This window comes from Fulmarus glacialis, unplaced genomic scaffold, assembly GCF_000690835.1.
Source record: "Fulmarus glacialis isolate BGI_N327 unplaced genomic scaffold, ASM69083v1 scaffold4227, whole genome shotgun sequence".
NCBI lineage: Eukaryota > Metazoa > Chordata > Aves > Procellariiformes > Procellariidae > Fulmarus > Fulmarus glacialis.
In genome coordinates this window covers 11,075-37,853 of record NW_009223659.1, presented here as the reverse complement: position 1 = coordinate 37,853, position 26,779 = coordinate 11,075, and the positions used below count along the sequence as shown (strand labels likewise).

Here is a 26,779-nt window from a genome sequence, read left to right as displayed (position 1 = left end):
CAGAACACCCCAAGCCAGGACCCGGCTCCCCAGCACCGCCTGGCAAAATCCCAACAAAACAGGGCTGGAAATAATACTGATGCGCAAAGTCCCCTTTAATAGGCGGGCAGGGAGGATTGTCGCTGAGCCCAGCCACGGCACATGCAGGATGAGCTTCCAAGCACTGCAGCTGGGGTCTTGCTGATGCCCTACAGTGATGGACAGACACAGAGGGGGTCACAGGCAACAAAGCCGCACTGGCCGCCTGGGAGCCGAGGGGTGCTAAGATGACACAGTCACTGCCGTCAGGGCTCCGTTCCGGGTGTAGTAGAACTTGCTGAATGCCTCTTCAAGTAAACAGGTAAGTCTGCTCTGGTCAGCCTGGGAAGAACAAGCTACAGTGAGGGGTGGGCCCAGTCCGTGCAAAGCTAAGAGCTTGGCTGAAGCCTGCCAGCGCACATGGGCAGGGACGCGTCTTATTTCTCCTACCTCCCCAGCTACAAAAAGACTGGTCTGGCATAAACCATTTAAGTTTGAGAATGGAATGCAGACCTATATCCCTACCTGAGCCCCAGGCCTGCTTACCTCACTGATGAATCCAAGCTGGACCAGTTCAGCTGCCAGCTCCTGGATGTTGTCATCTGCAACACAAGGATGGGTGTAAGTCCCAGGTCTGAGTGAACTGCTGGCCCCAGCGCATGGGAAGAAAGGTACTTACTGGGCTGCAGGTCACAGCTCAAGTGTCGATTCAACTTGTCTTCCAGTTTCAGCAGCAGTGTTAACTGCAGGGTAGAGAGGTTCTCATGAGGGACTGCATGGTGGCCACAGCCAGGAGCATCCCCAGAAATCCCCATCAGGATAGCAACCACCCCCCTCCAGAGGCCCACAGGAGTCTAACAGAACAACCACATCCAGTTCCATTTCAAACCACAGCCAGCAGCACCACCCTGCGGAGGAAGCCTGAATCTGGGGGTGGGCTGAAAACATTTGCTACGTGCTAGGTCAGCCACAGGCATGGGCCTGGATCTGGCTTTGGGCCCCACAGACGGCAGCTGGCAGCAGAGGGTCACACCAGGCACCAGCAGCACATCGGCATGCTGGAGCCACGTGCTCTGCACAGCTGCCCTGGTACACCCCCACACCGCATGCTCGGCCAGGAGACGGGAACATACATGGTGCTTCACTCCCTCCTCTACTGACTCAATGTTGCACTGCATCAGCACCACCTGAAACAGGAGCAGAGACACCCCGTGACTGACTGCTGCTGCACAGCACAACTGCCTGGGGAGAGGAGGAATGGAGCTCCCATCTCTCACCTTGCGGGTCTCCACCTCAGCAGGCTCTGGAGTTGGGGTTTTCACTGATGGTGGAGCAATGGGAGACTTCACCACTACTTGCTGGGGCTGCTGGGGTCGCGGCATCCCAAAAGCTGTGAGTGGGTAGATACCATTCCTACAAGAAAGGAGCAGGGTCTGAGGTTATGCCTCTCCTAAATTTTTCCAGTCTTACACACAGTTAAAGTTGCCCTTTAAAAAAAACCCTCTTACCTTACATCCTCCAGGAACTTGTCCAGCTCCAATGCCGGAGATTGTGAGAAGCTGGGGCAGGGGGAAGAAGGAAAAAAAAAAAAAAAAAAAAGTAGTACTGAGGTGAGAAGCCATCTAGCAGAACCATCGACTCAAGTCTTTTCAGATCCAATTTCAAATCCCCATGTCCTACACTACGGCTCTGTCAGTGGGCAGGATGAGTATGGACACAGGCAGCCAGCCAAAGGCGAGACAGACTCCAATCTTCCTGTACAGGAAGCAACTATTCATAGAAGCTAAGAATGAGGCAACATTTTAATTATGGCAGAACAGGTATCACCTCCCTGTAGAGAGTTGTCCAATGCAAACAATTATTTGGAAGCTAGCCCAATAACACCATGTTCCTAGCAAGGTTTTTCAAAGACATCTGTTACACCAGACCCATGAAGCCTGCATCCCATCTCCAGAAGAGCAAGGGCACTCAGCACTGCAAAGGCGAGAACCTCTGCAGCAGCTGATGGCACAGTATGACCAGCCGTATCACTCCAGACCAGAAACCAGAAACTACACCTCAGGACTTAATGCCCCACCCAAATATTTCTCACTGGAGTTTGGGATACTTTTGTTCTCTCTTTCCCAGATCGCTCGTTCAGCTTGGTGGCTTCTTAATGTAGTGCCCCAGACGAAGTCTTCCTACCAATTCATTTTTAATTCCCCAGCCTCTAATTCCATTGAACATCTTCCTTGCTGGTGGCTGATGGAGGATAGCGAGCACTGACAACCCCTCCCCTTTGTGCCATAACTTGTCATATGCCTACTGCTCTTCCTCCTTCTCACCCTCAAGAACATACAGTTCCTCCGTGTGACAATGATTTCCAGCCCCTTGGTGAAGTCAGCTCTCTGATCTGCTCCAGGACTGTTCACAAAGGTTGCCACTTTGTACATGTCCATTGTACAGGTAACATCTTTAGACATTTCACTCAACTATGTAACCTTCTCCCCCATTATTTGGCACCCTGATATCATATTTGCTCTCGTCTACAGCTGCACAGCAGCGCATTTTCAACAAGATGGAAATGGTCTTTTCCTGTGGTGTTACTTCACAGCCTTCTCAGACAGAGAAGCAGTTCTCTTCTTCTCTAAAGCAAGCTATTATTGTCTTTTGCACAGCACAGGGAGTTAGCAACACCAGAATAGTCTACAGCGAGTACCTCATTTCTTTCTGGTTCTGGTAGGAGGCACAGGTTCTCCTACTTTACTAATTCCCCAGTAACACTTTCCTCATCACCTTAGTCAATTCAGCTTTTTAGTGTCCACTTGACCACAGCTTCTTTTAGACTGGGTGCAACAAAAACTTTGAACTGCCAGTCTTCTCCACATCACTGTCTTACGACTGCTTTGAAGAATTTCAGAGATTAGCCAGAGACTGCAAGCTGCTCGAATCCTGCCATGATCCTCTCCTAAGTGTTTGGCTGTTCCATCAGATTTGGTGTAGGCTGCACATCTGCCTCAGTTCCCCAGAGCACTCTCCAGCCCTTTTCAACACACACAACCTCTGTTACTTTCCCATCCTCTAGTACAGTAATAGTTTTCAGCAAAAATTTACAACTTTTTCTAGCAGCTCAGTTTGCATGGCACTCTGATGAATCATTTGGAAATGATGCTCTCTGACATTTCGAGTCATTACTGTGCTTTCTTTTTCTTTTTCCAGCACCTCTGAGGTACTGCACTACCAAAAGGCAAGTCCCAGGCTGGCATATGCCAGATAGCCAATCCTCTGCAGACCGAAGTCCAATATATGTAAAGAATCTCTCTTGCACAGCTTTGGTTATTCACTCTCTGTCCTCCATTTTGAACCTTTAATTAACAAAAAACATTCCAAAGGGAATTCAATACTATTATTTATTAGCGCTATGAAGATCAGAATGTCAGTTTTTAGAAACGTCTATATGGCTCAAAGAGCTTCTCAAACGAACAGTGCTTTTTTTTCCTTGTCCTCTTGATTACTTCTGTTCAGTAGCCTGAGCATCCCAGAATGCTGGGCTACCCTGGAAGTACCCTGGCCTTCTCTGGAAAAAACAGTATCCACATCTTAGCCTTTTCAGCTAACCGCTCAACTAGCTGAGGTTTCATTATCCAAAATTTAACATCGCTTTTGGCACTCTACTTGCTCCATACGCATTATGGTCACTTACTTTGGGAGCCACCTCTATAACTTAAGTGGCTGCTGTGTGTTACTGATAGCTGCCCAAAACAGCCTTTCCCTCTGCATATTGTAGAATGAGCTGCTCCGTTAAGGGAACACCAAGGAACCATTTCTCCAACATGTTGGACTCCATTCGACAAGCCTGTGATTGGTCCAAGCCACTTCCCCAAACTGCTCAACCAGGTTTTGCTAAGGACTGTTCCAACTACAGTGTCTCTCCCTCCATCTGGGGAACAATTCACATCTCACCTGTATGAATCTGTTCACAGAACATGGGTGCAAGGTCTTCTTCTACCCAGGAGTTACCCTCCACAGAATTTTTTGTGCCCAGACAGAGAGTGAATGCTCCTTCACCAACAGCACCATCAGCTCCCTTTTGTTTCCCAGTTAGTGGTGAAACACCAACATTAGCTTGAAGGGAAGAGACCCAAGCAGATCCTTCAGTGCTCACCCCAGTTCCACACGCACCTGAGCAGCCCCCTCCAAGTACACCACGGGGTACTCACATCATCTTGACTCCTTCCCTGTCCGCATGATTAATCTCTGCCAACACTGCACTCATGTCAAGGTTTTTGGTCATTTCTTCTAAAGCGTTTTCAGGAATCATATCTATGGGGGGAAAAAAAAAGTTAGACCTGAACAACTGCAATTCCTTTCCAACCTAAGAAAAGCAATAAAAAAACCAGAGGCTCTAGGCTGTTCATCTCCTGTGCGACTCAGAGCAGGCAGGGCATCATACTCCTCCAGGCTGTGCAGTGACCACAGCTCTGTTTCGCAAGGCCCTGGTCCCTGCCTGCTAAGAGCAGCATGAAGGTCTTGGTTTCCAGGATGCCAGCTGAACTGGTAACTTAGTGAAGCTTTGCCGAACACGAGATGTGGCACCCTGGGTCTCCATACTCACGCTGATGTCCAACGATACAGTGAGCAGCAAGTAGCTTTAATGATGGCACCTCAAACAACGCCTGATGAAAAAGGAGCTCCCGGGCAGTAGGACGCTTGCCAGGGTCCTGTTCTAGACACTTCTGAATGAACTCCTGAAAGACAAAAATTGCATGAGACCACGTGCAATGCCAACACGTCTGCAGGGGTGCTGATCCCTCCTCACTCACCCTCTGCAAGGGGTCCTCCAGCAGCTGGATGGCACTGTTAATGGCCTCCTGGGGCACGTAAGACGACTCTCCATTACCCTGTATTTCCAGCACTGCCATCTGCAAACACAAAGCAGCGCATTAGGCTTCACTGAGAATTACTGACTACATTGAACAGAGCTCAAGGAGACCACTGCCAAGCGTGAGATCATAACAGCCAAGTTGTTTGGTGCTATTTAAGGTCACAGTTTGTGGAGGCAGAGAGAGAATGACTGCCTCATTATGATAGCTTGTTTCTAGCACCCTAACAGATTGCCAGGGAGACCTGAAAACTGTGCCAGCATCACCTTAGACAGTAAGTATCTCCATTTTGAATCTCATGATCCATTGGCCTGTACTTCTGCTTGATAATTCCCATCCTCTAATGAAGCAGTAACTGGATCACTGCCAGAATCTGACAGTATCCCTCTCGGCTGTATGAATAGCTCTGTATTACAGGCAGAAATGCAAGCACACAACGCCATTCAGAACTGGCTCCAGCCAACACACACACAAATTCCCAGCTAGGAATGGCTGGCAAAAGATTCCAGAGAACGTCTTAAGACTCAACGCAAGTTTTGCTTCCTAAAAGTTGTGTTTCCACAGTTCTCTTCCTGCTTCTAGAATTATTTGTGTTGGCTCTTTCTGACAATTCTTCCCAGAAAATACTCCTACCAACAACTCCGATTTCCTAGACTTAGGCCTACTGATTGCAAGGACAGAGGAACCACTAAGCTGCTAAGATCAGGTACGTCAGACTCGCACCTGACTGCAACCAGCACCTGTATCAGGTGGGGACAGGCTGTCCGAGAAGAGTTATGGACTATTATTTGTGTTGGCTCTTTCTGACAATTCTTCCCAGAAAATACTCCTACCAACAACTCCGATTTCCTAGACTTAGGCCTACTGATTGCAAGGACAGAGGAACCACTAAGCTGCTAAGATCAGGTACGTCAGACTCGCACCTGACTGCAACCAGCACCTGTATCAGGTGGGGACAGGCTGTCCGAGAAGAGTTATGGACTACATCTGTCCTCTCCTCCAGACAGCACAGAAAGAACAGGTACTCCCCAGAAGGGGAGTTTTGTTCTCCATGTACATTAAGTACAGTTTGTAGTAATGACTGTTCCCACCAGCCAGTGGGTCAGACTTCAGAACTGGCCAAGACCCGCAGAGTAACAAATTACACATTAGGAATTTCAGAAAGAACTACACATTACTGAGCTATTTACTTCTTAGAAAGGCATTTGGGGGGGCCTCAATAGGGATCCCTCCAAGGCAAAGTGTATTTTGGCTCACAGAACAAAATGCACTTGTTACCAAGCTAACCCACCCATAATCACAGCATCTCCACAGAGCCATCTCCTTTCCTCAAATTCACTCTCTCTCTGTCCCACAGCCAAAGCATTCCACACTCACCTCCAGTGCACACATCCCGAAGGAGTAAATGTCCACAGCGGTGGTGACATTGGCAACTTCTGTAACACAGAAATAACACACTTATCAGCCATCCCTGCATTCAGCAGTACCAGCAGGACTACCTCTGTATCAGGCTATGATAATCCTGCAGCCTTCTCTCCCTCCTCTGCTATCAAAAGTCAGAGGAGTTGGAGCATTTAAGCAGGCAAGTAACTCAAAACTGTTAATGTGACATCTGTCATGAGCCTGTAGCTGAAAACAAGATGCAGAAGAGCTTGGAAGCATTAGTAAGGCCAACAAAACCAGGCTTGCAGCTGTAGCCATACCATACCTCCATATTCCGGGGCAAAGAAGTGCAGGTTCTTCTGCTCTTCACGACAGGTCTTCACATGGTTGTTAATTGTGTCCGGTGCCACTAGAAGAAAGTCATGAATGTTTAGGACACAGAAAACCATAGCCCATCCCCACCTAGATCCTAGGGAACCCATGCAACTCCAGGGCCCTCTGGTGCCCAAAGGGGCAGCACAGTGGAGTTAAGTTGGAAGTTGGCCGTTCAGCAGTCCCTCATCTCAGGTCACCTGCCCTGATATATTTCTCCATTGTTTCCTTGGGCTGCAAATCGACTAAGGCAGCTTAGCATTACTCTCCGAGAGCAAACCTGGAGACCACAGCTTCTGCCAAATAGGAAGACAAGCTGGGAAGGACTTCCCGCTGAAGTGCAAATCTTGAAAGCACCTAACTTAAATCAGATCCACAGCATTTGTCACAAGCAACTTAACTATAACAGAAGCCCTAGGAACAGCCAGAGATGCCAAGATCACTGCAATTAGTCACCACCTCAGGGCTCCAGGAGAGGGATAGACCTACAAGGCAACTCTTCCACATATCAGCAGGGCACTGGTGCCAAAGTGCCTCAAGACAAAAGTCAAGCAAAGCTGCTGAATGAGGAGAGATGACCAGCCTGACAGCAGAGGCCTCCCAGCAGCCAGCACCTCCACAGCAACAACCACAAACCACTCAGAGCTATGGGGAGGGAATAACTCCCAGCCACAAGAACAACGAGCAGAACACGAGCATGGACCCCCCCATAAAAGATAAGCCTTTGGGACAGCCACCTCTGAAAAGACTGCAAACAACTCTCCAAACCTAAGGAGCTGGCTCCACCAGAGAGAAACACTGAGGTAGGCAGGGAGCACGAAGTCACCATCCCATCTGAAGCTCTACTTCCACCCTTGAACATGCCCGGTCCCACAGTCTCAGACCCATCTCCCACTTTGTCAACCTCATGGACAATCGCAATTGGTCCTGGTCTGTACTGCTGCAATGTGGACTTGCATAGGACGTGCCAAACCGCTTGTATTTTTCCAGATGTTCCTGGATCAGGGCAGGACACATCAGAGAGGATTCCCAGCTGAATGAGACTGAACTAGTTCCCAGCCTCAGAGGAGAGATGTTCTTTGGGCTCTAGTCAGACAAAAAGGATCTTCATTGATAACTCAGCTGAACCTTGCTGTGTGCCACGTACCAAATCATATTATCTTATTCAAGCATTGGAAACGGAGCTTGCTGCAATGGCCAGCATCTGTTTTCCCAACCAACCGTTCATGACTAGTTTACTGCTTTTTGTTCTTGTGCTAGCTCTTATTTTGGGAGTCCAGTAAGATTACTTCATTCCTAACACTTACCTCTTTACAGACACCAGCAGGTCCTCTCAGCTTCATAGCACTAAGCAAAGTAAGCTAAATTCTTTGTCTTCCTCTTAAGACCTGCTCTGCGTGGCACCGACTGCTTTAGATGAGCTCTGGCCAGGGCCATGCACAATCACACCAATTCTCTCTACTGGGGACTCTGCCCCAATGGATCTTAACTTTGCACACTAGGCAAGTGGGTCAAATTCCTCCCTTGAACAGCTAGTAGACACCAGATCCTCCTCAGGTCCCAAATGATGAGCTCTGGACTTTTGTGCAGCTTTGTATTTTGCACTACTGAGCTAGTTACAATTGAAATTTGTCCAATTCTCTAATGTCTTCCTGTGCTTCTGGAGGATATCCTGACCTACCTCAACATCACACGTTCCCCACATCTCTATTAACAGCCTCAACATTACTGACATCGGTGCCTGAGGGACTCCAAACCTCTCCAGTGGGGCAGCCCTTTCTCAGCTTCTACCTGTCACCATGCCTCCAGCCAGTGCCTGACTCCACATGCAGGGCAAATCACCCAAGGTTCGTCCAGCACAACAGGTTCTCATACTGGGCCCTCTAAAGAGGTTCCCAGACATTCACAACCGAGAATTCCTGTTAACTTACTTTTGTCTACGGGCGGTATCTGCCTTAAGTAGCCCGCTGTGTATGTCTGGTCTATAGGTGGCTACTAAGAGAGGAGGGCCTATGTCAGGTCTTCTCCAGCAGCTGGATTTCCTCATCATTACTGCTCTTTCCTGTTTCCATTCTGTAGATGTTTTGGCCAAGGAATCAAGATGAGGTTTAACAGTACTGGCCCATTCCCGCTCTAAGTAATTTATTCTTTTCTACTCAAAAGAACAATTCACCACTGTAAAACCAAACAATTTAATACTGTCAAATGAGGGTTTGCCTTCTTGAAAAACAAACAAAACAAACCAAAAAAAACCCTACACACTGCCACTCATGACTTTCAGAACTTCTGCTGGAGACTTGCAGGAACTAAAAATAATTTCTCCTAAATCTATAGTATACCACTGGTGGGCGTGAGGGGTGGAGATAAGGACAACTACAGCCCTATGAAGGGCTGGAGGCTGATCGCATCCAGAAACACAACATTGCTGCAGATGCACAGCCACCTGAATATTGTGAAGTTTTTGATCAAGAACAATTTTTTCCTCAGAGTGACCAATACCATTAAGATTTTGGCATTCCCCTGAGGCCTAGGCTGTAACGCAATCATAGGGTCTCGCTGATCCCAAACATGTTTGTTCCCTGTCTACAAGAACAATTACTTTGTCCCCGTTTTCGCAGAACAGGGTATTTAAGATCTCAAAAACCCTTCTGCTATAAAGTCTGTTTTTTTTTTTTTTAATGGAATACCAGATGTCTTTGTGCAGCATGCAGTATACGTGAACTATCAAACAGGTGTTTTTGTGAACCCTGCTAAACCTAACTTCTATTGCATGCATGACAGCCTCTGATTACCGGGAACTAACTAGACAATCTGGGGATACAAAATAAGACTTATTTTATAAGTCTTCTATTCATTCTGCCTTTCTTATCAGTACAAAGGATTGTAAGAGTAAACAGGAACCCAAAACCCATCTTCAGCTAGCAGTTCTATACAGTCAGAGGTCTGGCAATCACCACCAAGATCCTGCGTGTAGCTGAGCTGCTGGCAGGGCAGCACCGCTGTCAGGCCAGGGCCAGACCCCTGGAGAAGGGCAGAGGCATCAAGGCCTGCCCTGAGAGAGGGGCACTGTGTCAACAGTGACAGCGGTGCAGAAATTCAGCACGTGCCGTCAAGTGTAGGACCAATGTCGTCAGGGAGGAACTCTGGCACAGTGCTAGCCAGGACAACACCATCCTGCCAAGCGTGGAGCAGAATCAGCCAAGTATAAAGTCATCTTCCACACGATGTTTTCATTAGCTTCATTTTCCAATGTGTCTTTAAATACTGTTACTACCGCGTGTTGGATGGCAAGGGCCAGTTCATTATCCAGCCATTCTGTCCTTTGCTCCTGGGCCCTGTTTAAGCACCAGGAAGAGGCAGTAATCAATCACAAAAAGGGTCTGTCAACAGAAACCTTAGCCAGTGATGTAACATAGGCACTCCCATACCAGAAAGGCAAGTAAAATGGAATCCTAGCCCAACCTCCATCTATAATGGCTGTCTGCGCCTCATTAAGGACTTGATAATAAGCTTCTCTGTGTCCGGGTCCTATGGACATTCTGCAGTGGCACCAGCATTTCTGGAAAGAGCTAGGCTTGCTCTGTTTGTGGGAACAGAAAAGCAGTTTTGAATTTGCTGTTGTAGGTCATCCAGGGACCTGTCCCCTCTGATATTCTGGTCCTTGTGCCTCTGAACTTGCAAAGTCCAACTGGAATTCCTCAATGTGTTTTTCTGTCAGTCTGTTGCAGAGACTGGCTCTGCAGCTGGGTTTGATTAGCCACCCTTGGCAAGCCTTTTTCCTGTTCTAGCAGTTTATATCACAGCTCACATTCAACTTGGCTGGAAGTCACATGCATAACTTTGCTCTGTTATTGCAAAGCTGAAGCAATGCAACAGTGGAGCAATGGCCTAAGACTACCAGATTTTTCACTGTATGCCTTAGAGCTAAGCAGAGGTGGCCTTGCCTGACACACATCTGTTCCATTCATCACTGTGACAGCAACAACCCACTATTGAAGTCAGCTCTGAAAAACTCACTGCAAGCATGTTACAAGGCAGACAAAAGTTGCACCGTTACACCTCATGACAGTATTTTAGAAGCTGGGACAAGCAGCTTTGGTTTTGGTCTGGTCTAGTCACTATTGTAGGTGCATCACCTTGGTGTGCAAGCCACGTAGCACAGATAGAGGCTTCAGAGGAGCTTCACCTGAGCGTACATTTTAAAACAAACTCTTAACTGTACAAGATAAGAATACGCAATTTAAGGTACCTCTGACACAACCTCTTCTGACTGATTCGCACATGGTTGCTACCTGCCATCCACTACTATATCTAGTGATGACTTAATTCTATGAATGATCAGATGCATAAAGGCTAAGGACAGTTATGTTAAGCAAGACAAACAATGAAGGTCAAAAAGGAAAGCCAGATCACCAACATTAACAACAAACATGCCTTTCTCAGCCACAGAGAAAACGACAGCAAGGGGCAGACTACAAGACATAGCACCACGTGACTGATCTGTCTGGTAGGGAATTAGCAAAGCAAAGATGAATTTTAGAAAAGGATTCAGCCAAATAGGGTCTCCATGCAGGGTAGATGATAGGAAGAGATGTGAAGTACAGTAGAAGGTAGGGCAAGCAACTTGCCTTTGGCAAGCTGAACTCAATCTGACAATAAAAGCGTAAAGAGCAATAATCAGCATTACTACAGGAACATGCAGAGCTTGCTAGACTTCTCAAACCCTCAAGGACAGGCTAGAGCAAAGAGCTCACCAGGGTAAACAGACAGCTCATCAGAGCGCCCGTCAGTCATTAGGAGTGTCAGCCAAGAACGCACTTGGTGGTATTACTTCCCAACTGTCACCAGTGGCAGGTTTTAGCAGAGATGCCCAATCACACAGCAACTTGCCCTTTTAAACACTACATGCTGCAGAAGACATTTTCCTCATGTTCGGTGTCCAACTCACACCCACCTTTGTTCTGCATTCAAGACTTCATCCTTGCAAGCAGGAAAGAGAGTCTGCCCAACAGTCCTTCCTCTCCTCCTGAAGTAACCATTGAACCACTCAGTCTCTTGCAAATGCCTAAGCATTCTCCGAAGCAAGAGTATGTATTACTCTACTCTTCTAGTAAAGTGCTCAAGTACGCTGTACTCCAGATTTCAGCAGGCTTAGAAAGCAGAGGAAAACAAGATGACAGCAAGAAGGATCAACAACTAACCTTCAAGATTAGTCCCAGGGCTGCTATGCAATCCAGCGACAGGGGACAATTAACCACCTTACCTATGCTGCACTGTACCAGCACCACAAGGGACCAAAAATAATCAACCGAATGCAAGACCATCTGTTTGCAACTATAAAGGGATGGCCACAGGGCCAGGATAGGTATGAGGCCACATTATTATCCCTTGCACTCATATGCTCAAGATATTTTCACTACTGCAAAAGGGTATAAGACTGCACAAAACCAAGACATTTTACAGTTCACTTCATTTGCACACTGACAACTGCATTTTTATTAGGGAGGGCAAAGCCTAGAAAATAAGCAACTAGGAAGCTATTGGAAACAAAAAGAAGCATACAGCCATTAAACACTGAGTCAAACAGGAAAAGCAGTGGCAGATTTAAGTTCATCACAGAATACAAGCATCCTACAGCCCTGCAGATCTGTATCAGGGATTGTAAATAGTGTTTGCAAAGTTATTTGCAATACTGAGTCACCAGAAGCAAGAGGATTTTATTATTTTTAACAGTTGAATATCTAATTGATATGAAGGGGCAAAGAGGTTCAGTCTGTGAAAAGTTCACTACATACAGTTACCAGTGCCAGATAACAGCCCCCCAGCTGCTTACATCTGTTCATTCTTGCCACATCCATTGACATTGCTTCTGAGTAGTGTAACTAATCTCTGCTTAAAACATTGCCCACGTTTTACTTCAGAGAAAATACTGCTGAAGCAGAAGCAGTGATACTTGCAACAGAGAGCTGATATCATACAAAAATGCATGTACTTTGAGATAGGTATCTTTCTCCACAGAAATTAATATAGAATCATAAAATCATGGGATGGTTCAGGTTAGAAGGGAGCTCTGGATGTCACCTTGTCCAACTCCCCTGTTCAAGCAGGGACACCCAGAGCCGGTTGCCCAGAACCATGTCCAGACAGCTTCTGAATAGCTCCAAGGACAGAGACCCCACCACCTCCCTGGGCAGCCTGTGCCTGTGTCACCCTCACACTGAGCAGTGTGTCCCAGTGTCCAGAGGGACCCTCCCATGGCCCAGTTTGTGCCTGTTGCCTCTGGTCCTGGCACTGGGCACCACTGGAAGAGCCTGGCGCTGTCCTCCTGGCACCCTCCCTGCGGGTATTTATAGACATGGACCCAATCCCCCCGAGCCCGCTCTGCTCCAGGCTGAGCAGTCCCAGCTCCCTCGGCCTCTCCTCACAGCAGAGATGCTCCAGTCCCTTCAGCACCTCAGTGGCCCCTCGCTGGACTCTCTCCAGTCTGTCCCTGTCCCTCTCATGCTGGGGAGCCCAGCACTGGACCAGCACTCCTGGGGTGGCCTCACCAGTGCTGAGCAGAGGGGAAGGATCCCCTCCCTCCACCAGCTGGCAATATTTTGCCTAATGCAGCCCAGGATATCATTAGCCTTCTTTGTGGCAAGGGCACATTGTCAGCTCATGTAAATATGAAGGCATACAAACGAATGATGGGAAAGAAAATTATCATGCTGTGTCAGATTTCTTGTGAAGTGGTGGACGATACCTTTATGTTTAAGTAAAAAAGCATTCAGAGTTTTAAAGTGGCATGTTTGACCATGTCCATTACATGGAAGCAGAAAGTGGGCGTAGACAGAACAGGAAATGCAAGACTGTAGACACAAGAACAGATAAAGAGGACCTGTAAGATAAGTACTTGTCAATCCTGGCTGCATGCAGGCTCTTAAGCAGGGACTTAGGAGCTTATTAGCACTTTATCTGGAACAGTTCATGATACAAACTTCACTCCGAACAAAGTGTGTAGGGAGATTTGAAATCTGCACACAAAACCAAGTTCTAAGTTCTAGACCAGAGGAATGAAGGTCCTAAGGACCGGGCAAACCCCTGCTTGGGTTGCATCATCTGACTGCAATACAGTATTTGTATCAAAAAGATGAAGGGGTAGCAGGACTGTCGTTCTTGCTCAGCTCTTTCACAACTGAAATGGCAGGGCACTAATAAACTGCAGTAGCCTCACATCACAGTGCAAGAATTACATGCAATCAGAAAAACAAGAAAAGACATTCACTGAAGTGCTATGGATTAAGCTACTCTGGAGGAATCTTTTACTCCCAGAAGACATACATACACTGGAAAACAAAGTCCTCAGAAACATCTGTCAAAATTATTTTATGTTTTGAGCAGCTCTGCTTAACAGAAATTTGGATTGAACCAGTATAAATGCATATTCAATTAAAATGCAATTAGGGTCCACAAGTTTGAGTGTTTCAAGTTTAACTTTCCTGAATTTCAGACTTCATATCTCTGATTACCGTTGTTTCACAACGTGCCAAAGTGAAGCTGTGCAAATGACCTTCGAAGACTTAATAAACAGAAAAGCTCACCGCCTGAAAGCAGAAGCTAAAGTGAAAACACTACTCGGCCCACATGCCTCAAGGCCTAAATCACAAAATTGTCTAGGTTGGAAGAGACCTCTTGAGAATATAGCTCAACCCCCCTGCTCAAGCAGGGTCAGCTAGAACAGGTCGCCCAGGACCGTGTGCGGTTCAGTTTTGAGTATCTCCAGGGAGGAAGACTCCACAACCTCTCTGGGCAACCTGTTCCAGGGTTTGACTACCCTTACAGTAAAAAAAGAAAAAAGGTATTCTTGTGTTAGATGGAACTTAATGTATTTCAATTTGTGCCCATCGCCTCTTGTCCTGTCAGTGAGCACTACAGAGAAGAGACTGGCTCCCTCCTCTTCATCCTCTCCCATCAGGTATTTATACATATTGAAATGATCCCCCTGGCCCTTCCCCTCTCCAGACCAAACAGTTTCAGCTCTCTCACCCTGTTCCTCATATGGACAAATGCTCCAGTCCCTTAATCGTCTTCATGGCCCGGCGCAGGACTCGCTCCAGTAAGTCCATATCTTTCTTTTACTGTGCAGCTTAGACCTAGACACAGCACTCCAGATGTTGCATCACCAGTGCTGAAGAGAGAAGAAGGATCACCTCCCTCAATCTGCCAGCAGATTCCCAACACAGCCTAAGATGCTGTTGTCCGCCTTTGTTGTCAGGGTGTGTTGCTGGCTCATGGTAAGCTTGCTGTCCTCCAGGACCACAAGGTCCTGATCTGCAGAGCTGGTTTCCAGAAGGCTAGCCCTGAGCATGTACTGGTACGTGGGGTTATTCCTGCCCAGCTGCAGAACCAAGAGATTCCTCTCTGCTTAATTCTCCAGCCTGTCCGGGTCCCTGTGAATGGCAGTACACCCATCTGGTGTACCACCATTCCTCCCAGTTTTGTATCATCTGTGAACTTGCTGAGGGTACACGGTTTTGTATCATCTGTGAACTTGCTGAGGGTGCACACCGTCCCATTGTCCAGCTCATCAATGAAGACGTTAAACAGTACTGGCCCCAGTATTTACCCCTGGGGTACACCACCAGTGATGTGCCTCCAACTAGACTTTGTGCTGCTGATCACAACCTTCTGGGCCTGGATGTTCAGCTGGTTTTCAATCCACTGCACTGTTGGCTTATTTAACCCATACTCTATCCGCTCATCTGTGAAGTCACGGTAAGCAATACCCCTTGCTGTCCCACTGTCTACCAAGCCAGTCACCTCATTGCAGAAGGCTATCAGATTTGTTAAGAACAATTTCCCCTTCATAAATCCATTCTGACTACTCCTGATCACGATCTTGTCTGTCTTGTGTTTGGAAATAGTTTCCAGGATTAGTTGCTCCATCAACTTCCCAGGGACTGAGGTGAGGCTGACAAGCCTGTAGTTCCTCAGATATTCCTTCTTGCCCTTCTTGAGGATAGGAATGACATTTGCTCTCTTTCAGTCTTCAGGAACATCTCTCATTCTTCATAACCTTTCAAAGATAACCGACAGTGGCCTTAGAATAGCATAAGCCAGCTCCCTCAGCACTTGTGTGTGCATCCCATCAGGCCCCATGGACTTAGGTATGTCCAATCTTTTTTTAAGTGTTTCCTAACCTGATCCTCCTCCACCAAGGGTAAGTCTTCATTGCTCCAGACTTTCCCTCTGGTCTCAGGGGCTTGGGATTCCTGAAGGCCAGCCTTAGCAGTAAAGACTAAGGCAAAGATGACAGTGAACACCTTGGCCTTTGTGTCCTTCGTCACCAAGGCCCCCACCCTAATTAACAGAGGGCCAATATTTTCCTTAGCCTTCCTATTGCTGTTTACTTGTAGAATCCTTGCTTGCTGCCCTTCACATCCCTTGCCAGATTCAACCCCAGATGGGCTTGGCTTTCCTAACTCATCCTCACACGACTGGACAGCATCTCTGTATTCCTCCTGTGTCAACTGCATCTGCTTCTACAGAAAATTTTTCACATAAAATTCCAAATAAAACTCTTCGGGAATTAGGGAGAATGCGAAGCATTTCATCCTATAGATGAATACAAACTTAGCAAGTATTTTACAAGTGATCTTTCAAGAACTGGCATGAAGGAGCCTTCTAAAATGCTAATGTTCCACATGCCTTCAATCAAAGGACCCCAAAAGGAGCGGACATACACAACTGCCATGCTAATACTAAAATGGGTAGATGAAGACCTGGATGACTATAAGACATGTCCCCTGACACATCTTGGAAATCCACATAAAGGCAGAGAAAAAACACAATCCAGCAAAGCTGAAGTAGGAGGCGCCTTCAATGCAACAAGAATAAATCTGACTACAGAAAAGGCAAGTTCTCATAACCTGGAGCACTAAACTGGGAAACTGAAACCTTTTTAGAAGATCCTATTTAATTGAAAATGACCACCAGTCTATAAGATAGTTGTTTTCTGGTGTTTTCATGAATTAGATGACTCACAGCAGCACAAAGAAGGTATACTGAGCAAGGAAGGCAAGCACATGAATCAAGAGCCTACTTTTAAACCTTCTACAAAATAAAACTGAGTTTATTACCATCACGGCATAGTAGGAGGTAAATCTGTTAAGTATGCATTCCACTTGGTGACTTTGCAATAAGGCCACCAAAGACACCAACTCTTAGCACTAAATCTGACTTTACAAAAAACCCCAACACCTTCTCTCCAAATGCAAACACTAAATCATAACACACACATACATTCAGTCAGGCGTTAGCTGCAATTTCAAAAACTAACCACAGCAATTAGAAGCCCACTGATTGTCACTTACCTATGACTGCTCCTCCTGCCTTGAGGTGTGTGCTTATATACAAAACCAAGGCAGGTCTCTGGTAACCATTTCTGCCACTCTAGTAATCAGCTAGAGCAGCTAGGTCATGAGATGCCTGTCAATTTATTACAATTAGAAATTAACCTCATGCTATTCCAACCAGTTTGTTAACAGAGTTTCTCGAGAACAATCCAAACGTGAAGAATCTTCACTTTATGACAGGCTTTTACACCACTGGGAGTCTCAAAGACAACATAGACCAAGGTGAGACAAAGCCTTTAAAAAACAATTAAAAAAAAAAGTAACCTGCATACCACTTTGGACTTTCTGAAGCATTCTGGGCAAAAAAGTTCCACTCAAAACTTCATCTGCCAGATCTTATTCCCAGCAGCACCTGTAGTCAGAGACAAACCTTTTTTTCTGCTAGTGAAAGTTTGCCTTAGTTTTGCCAAGTTTCTAAGCAACTGAAAATGTTTGGCTTGGTAGAGGACATGCTTGACTCTACACATAAAACTGTACGGCTAGAAGCTAAACTACATAAATTCATGTTAAATCTTCCGAAATGAATGCCAACATGTGTGAAAAAGTTTTCCATTTTTATGATATTTTTCTACGTCCGCTGATTTCAACTATCCATTATTTTTTTCTCTAAACCACAGCTGCCTTAGTTAAAAAAAAAAGTAGTCAGATCCACAATGTCCTGGTATGATATTTTTCTACGTCCGCTGATTTCAACTATCCATTATTTTTTTCTCTAAACCACAGCCGCCTTAGTTAAAAAAAAAAGGTAGTCAGATCCACGATGTCCTGGTAACCCCTATTTTATTTCTACATCACCTACTAAGTGTCTCAGGTGTCTGTAAGGATGTGAAAAACAGCATGACAAGTCTTTAAACATCAGGTAACAAAATCCAAGAGAGTGAAGTAATGACTAAAATAAGATTAGTTATGAAAGCATGTCACTCACAACCTTATTAGCTCAATGCTCAAGCAAAACAGGAGCCTTATACTCTATATTTAGTGTTTTCAAACCCAAATCAGCATTCAGGATCTAAGGATTAAACAATTTCCAGCTCTCGTATGAACAGTACACAGTTATACAACAGTACGGTTAAAACAAATTCTCAAGAAACCAGCCAAGAAAGCTCAGTATTTCCAGGCCATCTGATGCTGTTTCAGCACAAGTGAGATACCACAGCATCTTCTTGAGCCTGAAGACCGCTGGCTGAGGCCCTCTTCTTGCCTTGCTAGAACAATGGCCTTTTGTTCTGCTCGCAGCCGTGACTTGACTTCTGAGAAATGGCTTGCTAGTCGTAAGCCTTGTTGCCATCAGCGTGACTAAACCCACACTGAAGCCCAGGCTCAGTCATGTTCCCACTCTGTGGGCTTGTTCCTGGACCAATCTGTCTGCTGCTGGTGTGGCACCTCGCCTCTTCCACCCCACAAAGGCAGCCTCCAGCACGTGACGGCCACAGCCCGACTTGCCCAGCTTGCACTCTGGTAAACAAGCCATCCCCAGGAAAATCTGCCCTCCTAATGCCGCAAGCCCTGACTACATCAACTTCCCCCTCAGCTACATAAGATCCCAGATTTAGCTTTTTGAGAGAGCCTCTACTCTGCTGGTGATGCAGAACAGCACGCCACATCCTCCTCCTGCAAACACTAAGGCGGCACAGAGCCCATTTGGACAGGCCCTTCCCTTTCCACCACTTCCAGCTGACAGTTGGTAGGTTCCCAATTCAGTAGAAACAAATTCTACCCATCAGGAACAACCCTGATGGCAAAAAATAAAATAAATAATTATTTCAAATGTAAATGCGGCGTTCTATTTAATAGGGTTACAAATTGCAGCATTCAGATCCTTCTCTAGCCAGCCCAACTCCCTTCTCATATGCACAAGTCTCCCCAAAAACAGAGCTTTGTTGGGGGAAACATAAACAGTAAACCTTACTTCACAATCAGGGACTCATTTGGGCGGGATGTCTCTCTGGCCATCGGGAGCCAGACACATTCACTGAAACATTAATCTTAAAAACAAAACATCTAAGGAGTTAAAACTACAAGCAAGCAATTGGATAGCCAAGCACAAAGCAAAGGCTAGTCCAGGTTTGGTGCCCAGCCAAGTCTAGCAGAGCAGTAGCAGGAAAGAGCCTAATGTATGTGGAAAGTTCAGCTGGGAAGAGCTCAGAACAACGCATCCGCTTGGCTTGACATGCAGGAGCCGGCATGCACTAGGGTCCACGGACTAGCACGCTGTAAGAACAAGGAGAGGAAGAGAACTAACCACCAGGACACTTCACAAAGGGCAGTGCTCCCTCTCTGTAAGGCTTTGGCTGAGAGCACAAGGAGCAGTTTGAATCCCGGCACAGAACAGAAGGTCTCAAAGTAGGATGCACCTAAGCCGAACAGTTTTACATACCAGCCTTATAGCAAGGGAACACTGTATAAATAAATTAGAGAAAATGTGTATGTTTGTGTGTGTTACAAATATAGATATACACACACATGTATATATAAATATATATATACACACACAAATAAAATAATGTACATTACATATATAGTGGTAGTCACATCACAGGAGCGGAGAAGTTTGCTCACCATTAGCAAATATCCTATGAAAGACTGTTGGTAACAGAGCAGCCCGTAAGCGGGAAGTAAAACGAGATAGAAGTCAATGAGTTGATGAAACAGCAAGCACTTAACATTGATAGAGACAGCTAGGTCAGAATCATGGCAAAACATGGACAAGACTGAGATCTGGCCCTACCTCCAGCCACCTTTTTAAAATAAATTTACATAAGGAACATTAGTGTTTCTAATTGAGAACCAGACTGGGAAAGGGAGACAAGACACTTCTGACCAAGTAGAAGATTACAGCCTATTGAGGCCAAGAAGCTGGAAATTCTTTTCTTTCTGTGAGTGCTCTACAGTCCCTTAGCACCTCCTTCAGCAGACAACTATCTTTCTCTACATCCCAGCAGCTTCTCCTGGGCATGGATCTTGGCAGCAGAACCCATACTTACATACCTGGCCACATTATTTAATAGCAGAGTTAATACCAAGTAAGACTCAATCTCCTGGCACCTTGGCCTGGAACTGAAAAGAGACTCTGGACAGACTGCAATTAAATATATAATGAATCCTAGAGGTCAGGTATGTTGAAGACAGAAAAGCATATGCATCAGCCGAGTGCCTGGAGGCATTATCTGGAAATATACTAGCACAACACTAAGCTTCCCCCTATGCTCTACTGGAAGTCTCACTCGGCACATGCTAATACATGGCTATGTCTCAGGCGCACCAGAAGACATTACAAGACACTCCAGTTTCAGGCTTCAGTTCTGTTGAGGCACTCCAAGAGCTGCCCAAAGGATTTTTAATTGCAAACCATCACCTCTTTCCACCTGTGACCGGTTCTTACACTCCCAGTGAGAATTACAAGAAACATCTCCCAACATTGCCTAACACAAGCAAGCAGCAACATCGAACACCCTGTCTAAACACACTGTTCTCCTTCGCACTCAGTACCTTCAACTTGACACAGTAAAACATTTCATAACGTGCTCCCTTTGCAGGTCCACTTGTTAGACAATACAGATATGCACAGATGCAACATAGTGTTGCATGTGGATCCTGTGGAAGAGTACACAGAAAACAACTTGGACCTCTCAACAAGGAATGTTTTCATCTGACCACAATTCCAGAAAGCAGCTGGAACATCCCAGTCTCTGGGAACACCAGTGGCAAGTTTAAAAACTGTAGGTGTCTTTCCTGTCCTCATCACAAGTTCTCCAAAGTTCCCCACTCATTTGATACTTTCCATCCTCAAACCTATTAACCCTGTACTTTATGGCACTGGAAAAAAAAAGTTAGTAAATTAATGGATTATGGATGGATTTTGCATTTAAGCAGTATGAGAAATCCTCCCTCCTTCCCACTGCCTTTTTCTTCCACAGATGACCCCCAGCATATAAAGATTTCATCCCTCTTCCCAAAACTCAATGCAATAGTAAAAGCAACACCCTACTACTAAATTAATCTCTTTCCTTCCTGCAGTGCCCAGGTGGCTCTAGAAAAAAAGACTGATCCAGAATTACACGCAGAACAAGAAAAACAATGGTCAGTCCTGCTAGGGCATGTGCTTCTGCAATCTGAAGTAGCAGCAAGGAGTGATAGGCAAAAGGGCTGCTCCCACACCTAAACAGGTATTACAGGAACAAGTAAGTACCAGCCATTTCCAATGCGACACAAGTCACAGGCACCACTCTTCTAGTACTTCCTCACCTAGCAGACAGAAGGATGTTTTGCAGAATACACTAGCAACTTCCTTTCCCCAGATTTTTGCCCCACATTCAGAAAGTATTCTCTTTTGCTTAAAGTAAAGGGAAGAGGAGCTTTCAGGAGCGTAGCCCAGAATGGTGCTGAAGACAGAGACAGTATCAAAGAGCAGATCATAGTGCACTGAATCATTGTTCCCCTTAAATCCGTGAGAATTACTGCCCCGCTTCTTTTAAGCAAACACAGGAAAGTTCTCAGATATCAGCCAGCTGTAAGAAATAACTACACGAAGCAATAAACACAGGCCTAACGTTGTCAGTGACCCCAAAGCGACTATCGCTCTAGGGCCCAAACATGAAAATAGCCTGTCTGGCCGCTGCACCATCAGCGGTACTAGAGAATGTCAAGCTCGAATACATCCAGCAGTTCTGATGTCGTAGTTTTGACTTTCCTAGTTGGGTGGGCACTACAGAAATAAGACGACATTCTGCAACATTGGCAACTTTAATTCCAGCCTGCACTGGAGCCATAGCTTTCACATCTGGAGGATTCCTCTTCTGACCACAGGTCCATTCATGCTCACTTCCTTTTTTACTTAAGAAAGGACCAGAATTTCCCAGATAAATTGCTTCACTTCTGAACACAACGTGAGCAAGGCAGCCTACAACTGTGGAGTAGAAGAAAGTTTGCTCAGGAGCAATTGCAATTAAGCACTGCTCCTGCACAGACACACTCCCAGCATGTGTCCTCATCAGGACTACCGAGGAATCTTGCTGAGGATACAGTTGTTACAGCACACAGACACCCGCTACTCTTTGAAAGAACACATCAGTCTACTTGCCTCTGTCCCTCCCACCGTGCCTAATAAAAGCAACGCTCTATGGAATTGGAGGGAGCACGCAAAGGTGTAATTCTGTTGAGGCACCTGTTTGTGACCCACACTCAAAGAGCCACCTTTCTTCTACACAGCCTCTGAATGGCACCACTGGGAGTCTGAATGCTCTTGAGAATGTCACATTTGCTGATCCACAGAACCCCCCTCTGGTAAAAAGCCATGGCTCTAGATACCAACTTCAAGTCGTTTGTTTTTACAAACAAAGTGCTGGCTACCAACGAGAAAGATTGCAGCTGTATAATACTTTTAAACTAAACTAGAAAGAGAAGGATTTCTCATGTACTCGAGTCTACAATAGACTTCCCGTAAGTGGCCCGAATTGAATGCCAAGGAGCCAATTGTGTTTGTCAGCATATAGGTATCCAATGTACGCAACTCTTGGAAATTCTTCCCACCTGGACAAAGTCAGGGAAAGATAATAAAGTGAACCCCGTAATGTCATCAGCCTGTATGAAGAGCAAGATGTCACCAAGTTTACAAGCAGATAGAGAACTGAGTGTTCCTTCTGCCATGACCCAGTCTTCCTGGGTACAAGCATGTATCAGACATTTGTTACAGAAAACAGAGACCCCAATTCTGGAAAAAAGAGACAACACAAGAGTTCTTTGATGGAAAGAAAAGCCACAGAGGTCTGCAGTTTATGAAGAGAGGCTATTTTTAGATGATAGGCAAAGCAGAGCATTCTTTTCTGTACACTGTCAACATCAAACCAAGAATTCACACAAACAAAAGCCTACAGGACGGCAAGTGCAAACTCCTCAGGTTTGAGAACACTTGCAGAAGTTGCATGACAGATAGCAAAGCTATCACTTGAAAGGGTATGTCAAGGTACAATATAATGCACCCTGACTGCAATCAGATTTTTAGAAACATAGGAATAGCAAAGGTGAAAAAAACAGAGTACGCAAGGATGCACTGCACTGCCAGAAAAATCACTTCTTTCTTATGAAATAAAACATTTCAGCACAGGTGGCTGCCTGAACAGGGAATGTCTTTGCCAAACAGGCCCAAGGCAAGCTAGCATCCTGAAGTGCAGGCCAAAGTGAGTGATGCTGGATGAGGATGCCAAGACAAGCAGCTTGCTGCAGCCAGAGTCTATAACCTTGATTATAAATGTTGGCTGCTACAAGAACACTCGTGTCCTCAGTGGACACAGCTCTCAAAGCTTCACAACACTGGGAAGAGAACTCTGCGTGTATTAACATTCAAAAGACTGCAGAGCAGATGAATCCAAGGATAATGTGCATACAAAACTTGAAAGTTTCAGCACCATTTCTCAGGTCAGTCCTTTGAGATCAAAAACTAAGGAAGGGGCTAACAAGGGAAACGGTATCCAGTATCAGTCATTCCTGCACCTGAAGGTGGTCCAATGAAGGGTGAATTCACTACCAATCTCTGGCCCCACTGATGTGGAGGTGGAGGAACACGTGTACATACATGCCTATCATGCCAGATAATCTTGAAGGGATTAGATGCCTTTTTCTGTTAGAGCAGTTTGTCTTATAGGCAAGGGTCACCTCCAACAAGCCTTACCTGACCCAATTTTGATCAGTCCGTTGTGCTGAATGAAGATGGTGTCGCAGGTCAGGTTACCGTGGATGATTGGGGGATCACAGGAGTGGAGGTAGCTAGAGATGCAGAACAGAGCAGTGGTCAGGAGACTACCAAGGCTGAGGCCAGGAATCGCTGGCTTCATCCCTTCACCGTCTCAAGCAACATCAGAAGAGAACAAAAGGGCAAAGGCCACATGCCAGGGATTTACAATAGCACGGAGATACAATTAAGTGACTGTACATCAGTCAGGCTAGGAGAGAATCACGAAAATTAAGCAATTGTCTCTAACCAACAACCTCCAGAACATGGGGGAAAAAAGAAAGCTTTTTCTGATCAGTTCCCAAGAAACCCATTGTACCAGGGGTAAAGAAACTATTTCATCCATCCCAATATTGCTCGGTGGGTGCTAAAAGGGTTCCAATTTTATACCAAAAATATCAGAGCCTTATTCTGGCCCTACTCATAGGGCATCAAAAAGGCACTCAATGCTGTACAAACATGATTGGTCACGTTTTCCAGCAGGCACCAATAAAGCTTTTCAGTGCTGGGGTCCCAGGTACATTTGAGGCTACCTGTTTTTGCACCTCACTCTGCTTGGTTTTATGTTAGCAGCCAGCACAAATAAGGACTGTCAGCTCCAAAAGCTTATTAGAACCCCAACTGTTCATCAACAGCAATATTTAGCCAAATGGCAAGAGAATTTTCTCTATGGAGTGGGAGTCTTGCTCTGACATCTGGGTTATTGTTCCTCCAAGGCTGTGTTATTAGCTACACACCAACTCTGGCTCAGGTAGAGAAGAGTCTTTAAAACCAAAACAGAAAAAACCCATATTCTATTCAACTGGGATGCACTAAGATGGCTGCAGAAGATCTGCATCATCAAGAAATGTATAGATCCACATACACTTCTAACAATATCACACCACAATAATTATGAATCCACTGCATGCTCCAGGGCTGCAGCCTGCCAAGACTAAGAAAATTGTCCTCACTCCTCTCACGTGGAATTTGATTTCTTTGAGACTTCTTTGCAACATCCTCTTGGCCCTGGTTAGATCCAGGTTATAAAGTTAGATACTTTGGAGAGCTCCCTGATGCTCAACGCCCACACTCATTACTGTATCAGTTGCAACTGTTGGGATCTAAAACCTACATTGCACCTGTTTATTTTAGAGGCTTCAGTATTGTCTAATTGAAGACTCTGGGATTGTTATAGGAAGTGCAGTTGACACCCTGCAGGCCATGACTGGGATAAGAATCAGGCTGGGTAACTGAAAGTGCTCTGCAAAAGGCTCCATTCCATGAAGCTTACTAACGTTCGGCAGCATGTAGGTTTACAGCTTTTAACATTCTAGCACAAGAGAGGCTACACTTAAACAGATGGCTAGACTGCAAGATCAGTAACATACATACCTGAGAGCAGAGAGGATCTGGGTACACCATCGCTTCCAGGCCTACAGACACAGGAGCAAAAAGGATAAAAATCATTCAAGGAAGAGGAACTAATCCATAGTTCTGTGATTCATAGCCCATTATGTGGCTTTTACCCAGTACAGGTGTGTAGGAAGTAAGAGCTTAGAGCATCAGTACTCTCATGCTCAGTTTAGTTTCTACATATTCGTATGGGTCAAGAAACACGCCTCCCCTCCTAACTCCTCTCATGCACAGACATCTTCCCTCTTTCCTATATGCACACATGGAAAGGGACGTGCCTGTCACACCATACATATGAAGCTGCAGAACTGCTGGAAACAAAGCAAACAGCACAGAACAGTTGTCCAAGAGAACCTGCAACTAAACTAGTTTACAGTAATAAAAAGGAATTGCAGCCACATGTTATCACCAGGTTGCCTTCTCATCAGGATCCTCTGCTGAAAGAGCTTTCCAGAGGCTGATGGCACTAAGTGAAAATAGGCATACATGAAAAAAAGGTTACCTTTTCATTCATAGTTTTGTGGTTTTTCTTTGTCTTCTTCAGGAACTGTTTCAAGCTCCCTGAAGACATATATTCAGTGATGAAGATCACCTGTAGGTGCAGTATGAGACATTAGTCTCTGCTTCACTAATTACCTATAGGACATACAGTGAGAAAACCTAACAGACTGCTCACTTTACTTACCCTGGCCTTATTCTCCTTCACATCAGCCCAGTATTTGTGAAACTTCACAATGTTCAGATGTTCCAGCTGAATTAAGTTGTCAAACACCGCTTTAACTTTTTCCTTAACATCATAAAGACAAAGACATGTTACATCAGAGACCATGTCAGCCCACATCTTACTTTCTTCTTGGGTCTTAAACAACACTGTCCCCTTGTCCTTCTTGTCCCCTTAAACAACACTGTACACTTCAAGCTCCTATGCTAAGAACAAACAGCATCTGGTTTCATCCTACATGGCACCTCAGCTGAGCATGGTTTGATCACCTCAGCTGAGCATGGTTTGATCACCAAGACTAAATCAACACAAGAGCCCAGGGAAATAGCACAGCAACAGTTCTCCATCACATTTTCTGCACAGGCCAGGCTTAAGCTGAATTTGCTGCATTTGAGCAGCAGAGCACTCCAAATCCAGCCAACAATCCACATGAAAGGTCACTGATATCTATAATCCCCCCCTGGTGCATGGTATGTTTCCCGCATTTTGTTGGGAAACACATCAACTTACTTCCTGAAGCTTAAAGTTCTTCCGCTCAGAAAACTGAACCTCATTCCAAACAACTTCCACACCTTCCTCTGTATCCATGGCCAGGTAGGCACTATCGATCCCTGGGACATTGCGCTGATTCACCTGTATGGGAAGGATGGAGACAGATGTGAGTTCTAAGCCAGCAAGACCAGATCATTACCATGCATTCTTCATTTGAGTATTATGAACTTTGCTCATTAACTTTTAATTAGATGAGCATTCCAGGACAGGATTGTGCACATATATTTCAGGAATGGGACATACCCAGACGTAAGTACATTGTACGCCACATAAGCAGCAAGCCCTGGGCATATTTGAGGGAAAACTTCTTTTGCACAAAGGCTGTTTTGTAGTAAAAGCTGCCTTTTGGCAA

General features: G+C 45.6%; 1 protein-coding gene across 1 annotated transcript; it reads right to left on the bottom strand.

Annotated features, from left to right (window-relative positions):
- Nucleotides 1-7: 7 nt before the first annotated feature.
- Nucleotides 8-26,508, bottom strand: NRBP1 (nuclear receptor binding protein 1; the record flags this gene model as incomplete). Its single annotated transcript, XM_009581864.1, has 17 exons — nt 8-360; nt 565-620; nt 698-761; nt 1,152-1,205; nt 1,296-1,431; nt 1,527-1,577; nt 4,218-4,320; nt 4,613-4,745; nt 4,821-4,919; nt 6,258-6,316; nt 6,589-6,672; nt 19,592-19,615; nt 23,700-23,794; nt 25,134-25,174; nt 25,657-25,746; nt 25,840-25,941; nt 26,386-26,508. Coding segments are annotated over 17 exons (1,413 nt in total), but the record flags the coding sequence as incomplete, so codon positions are not given.
- Nucleotides 26,509-26,779: the final 271 nt, after the last annotated feature.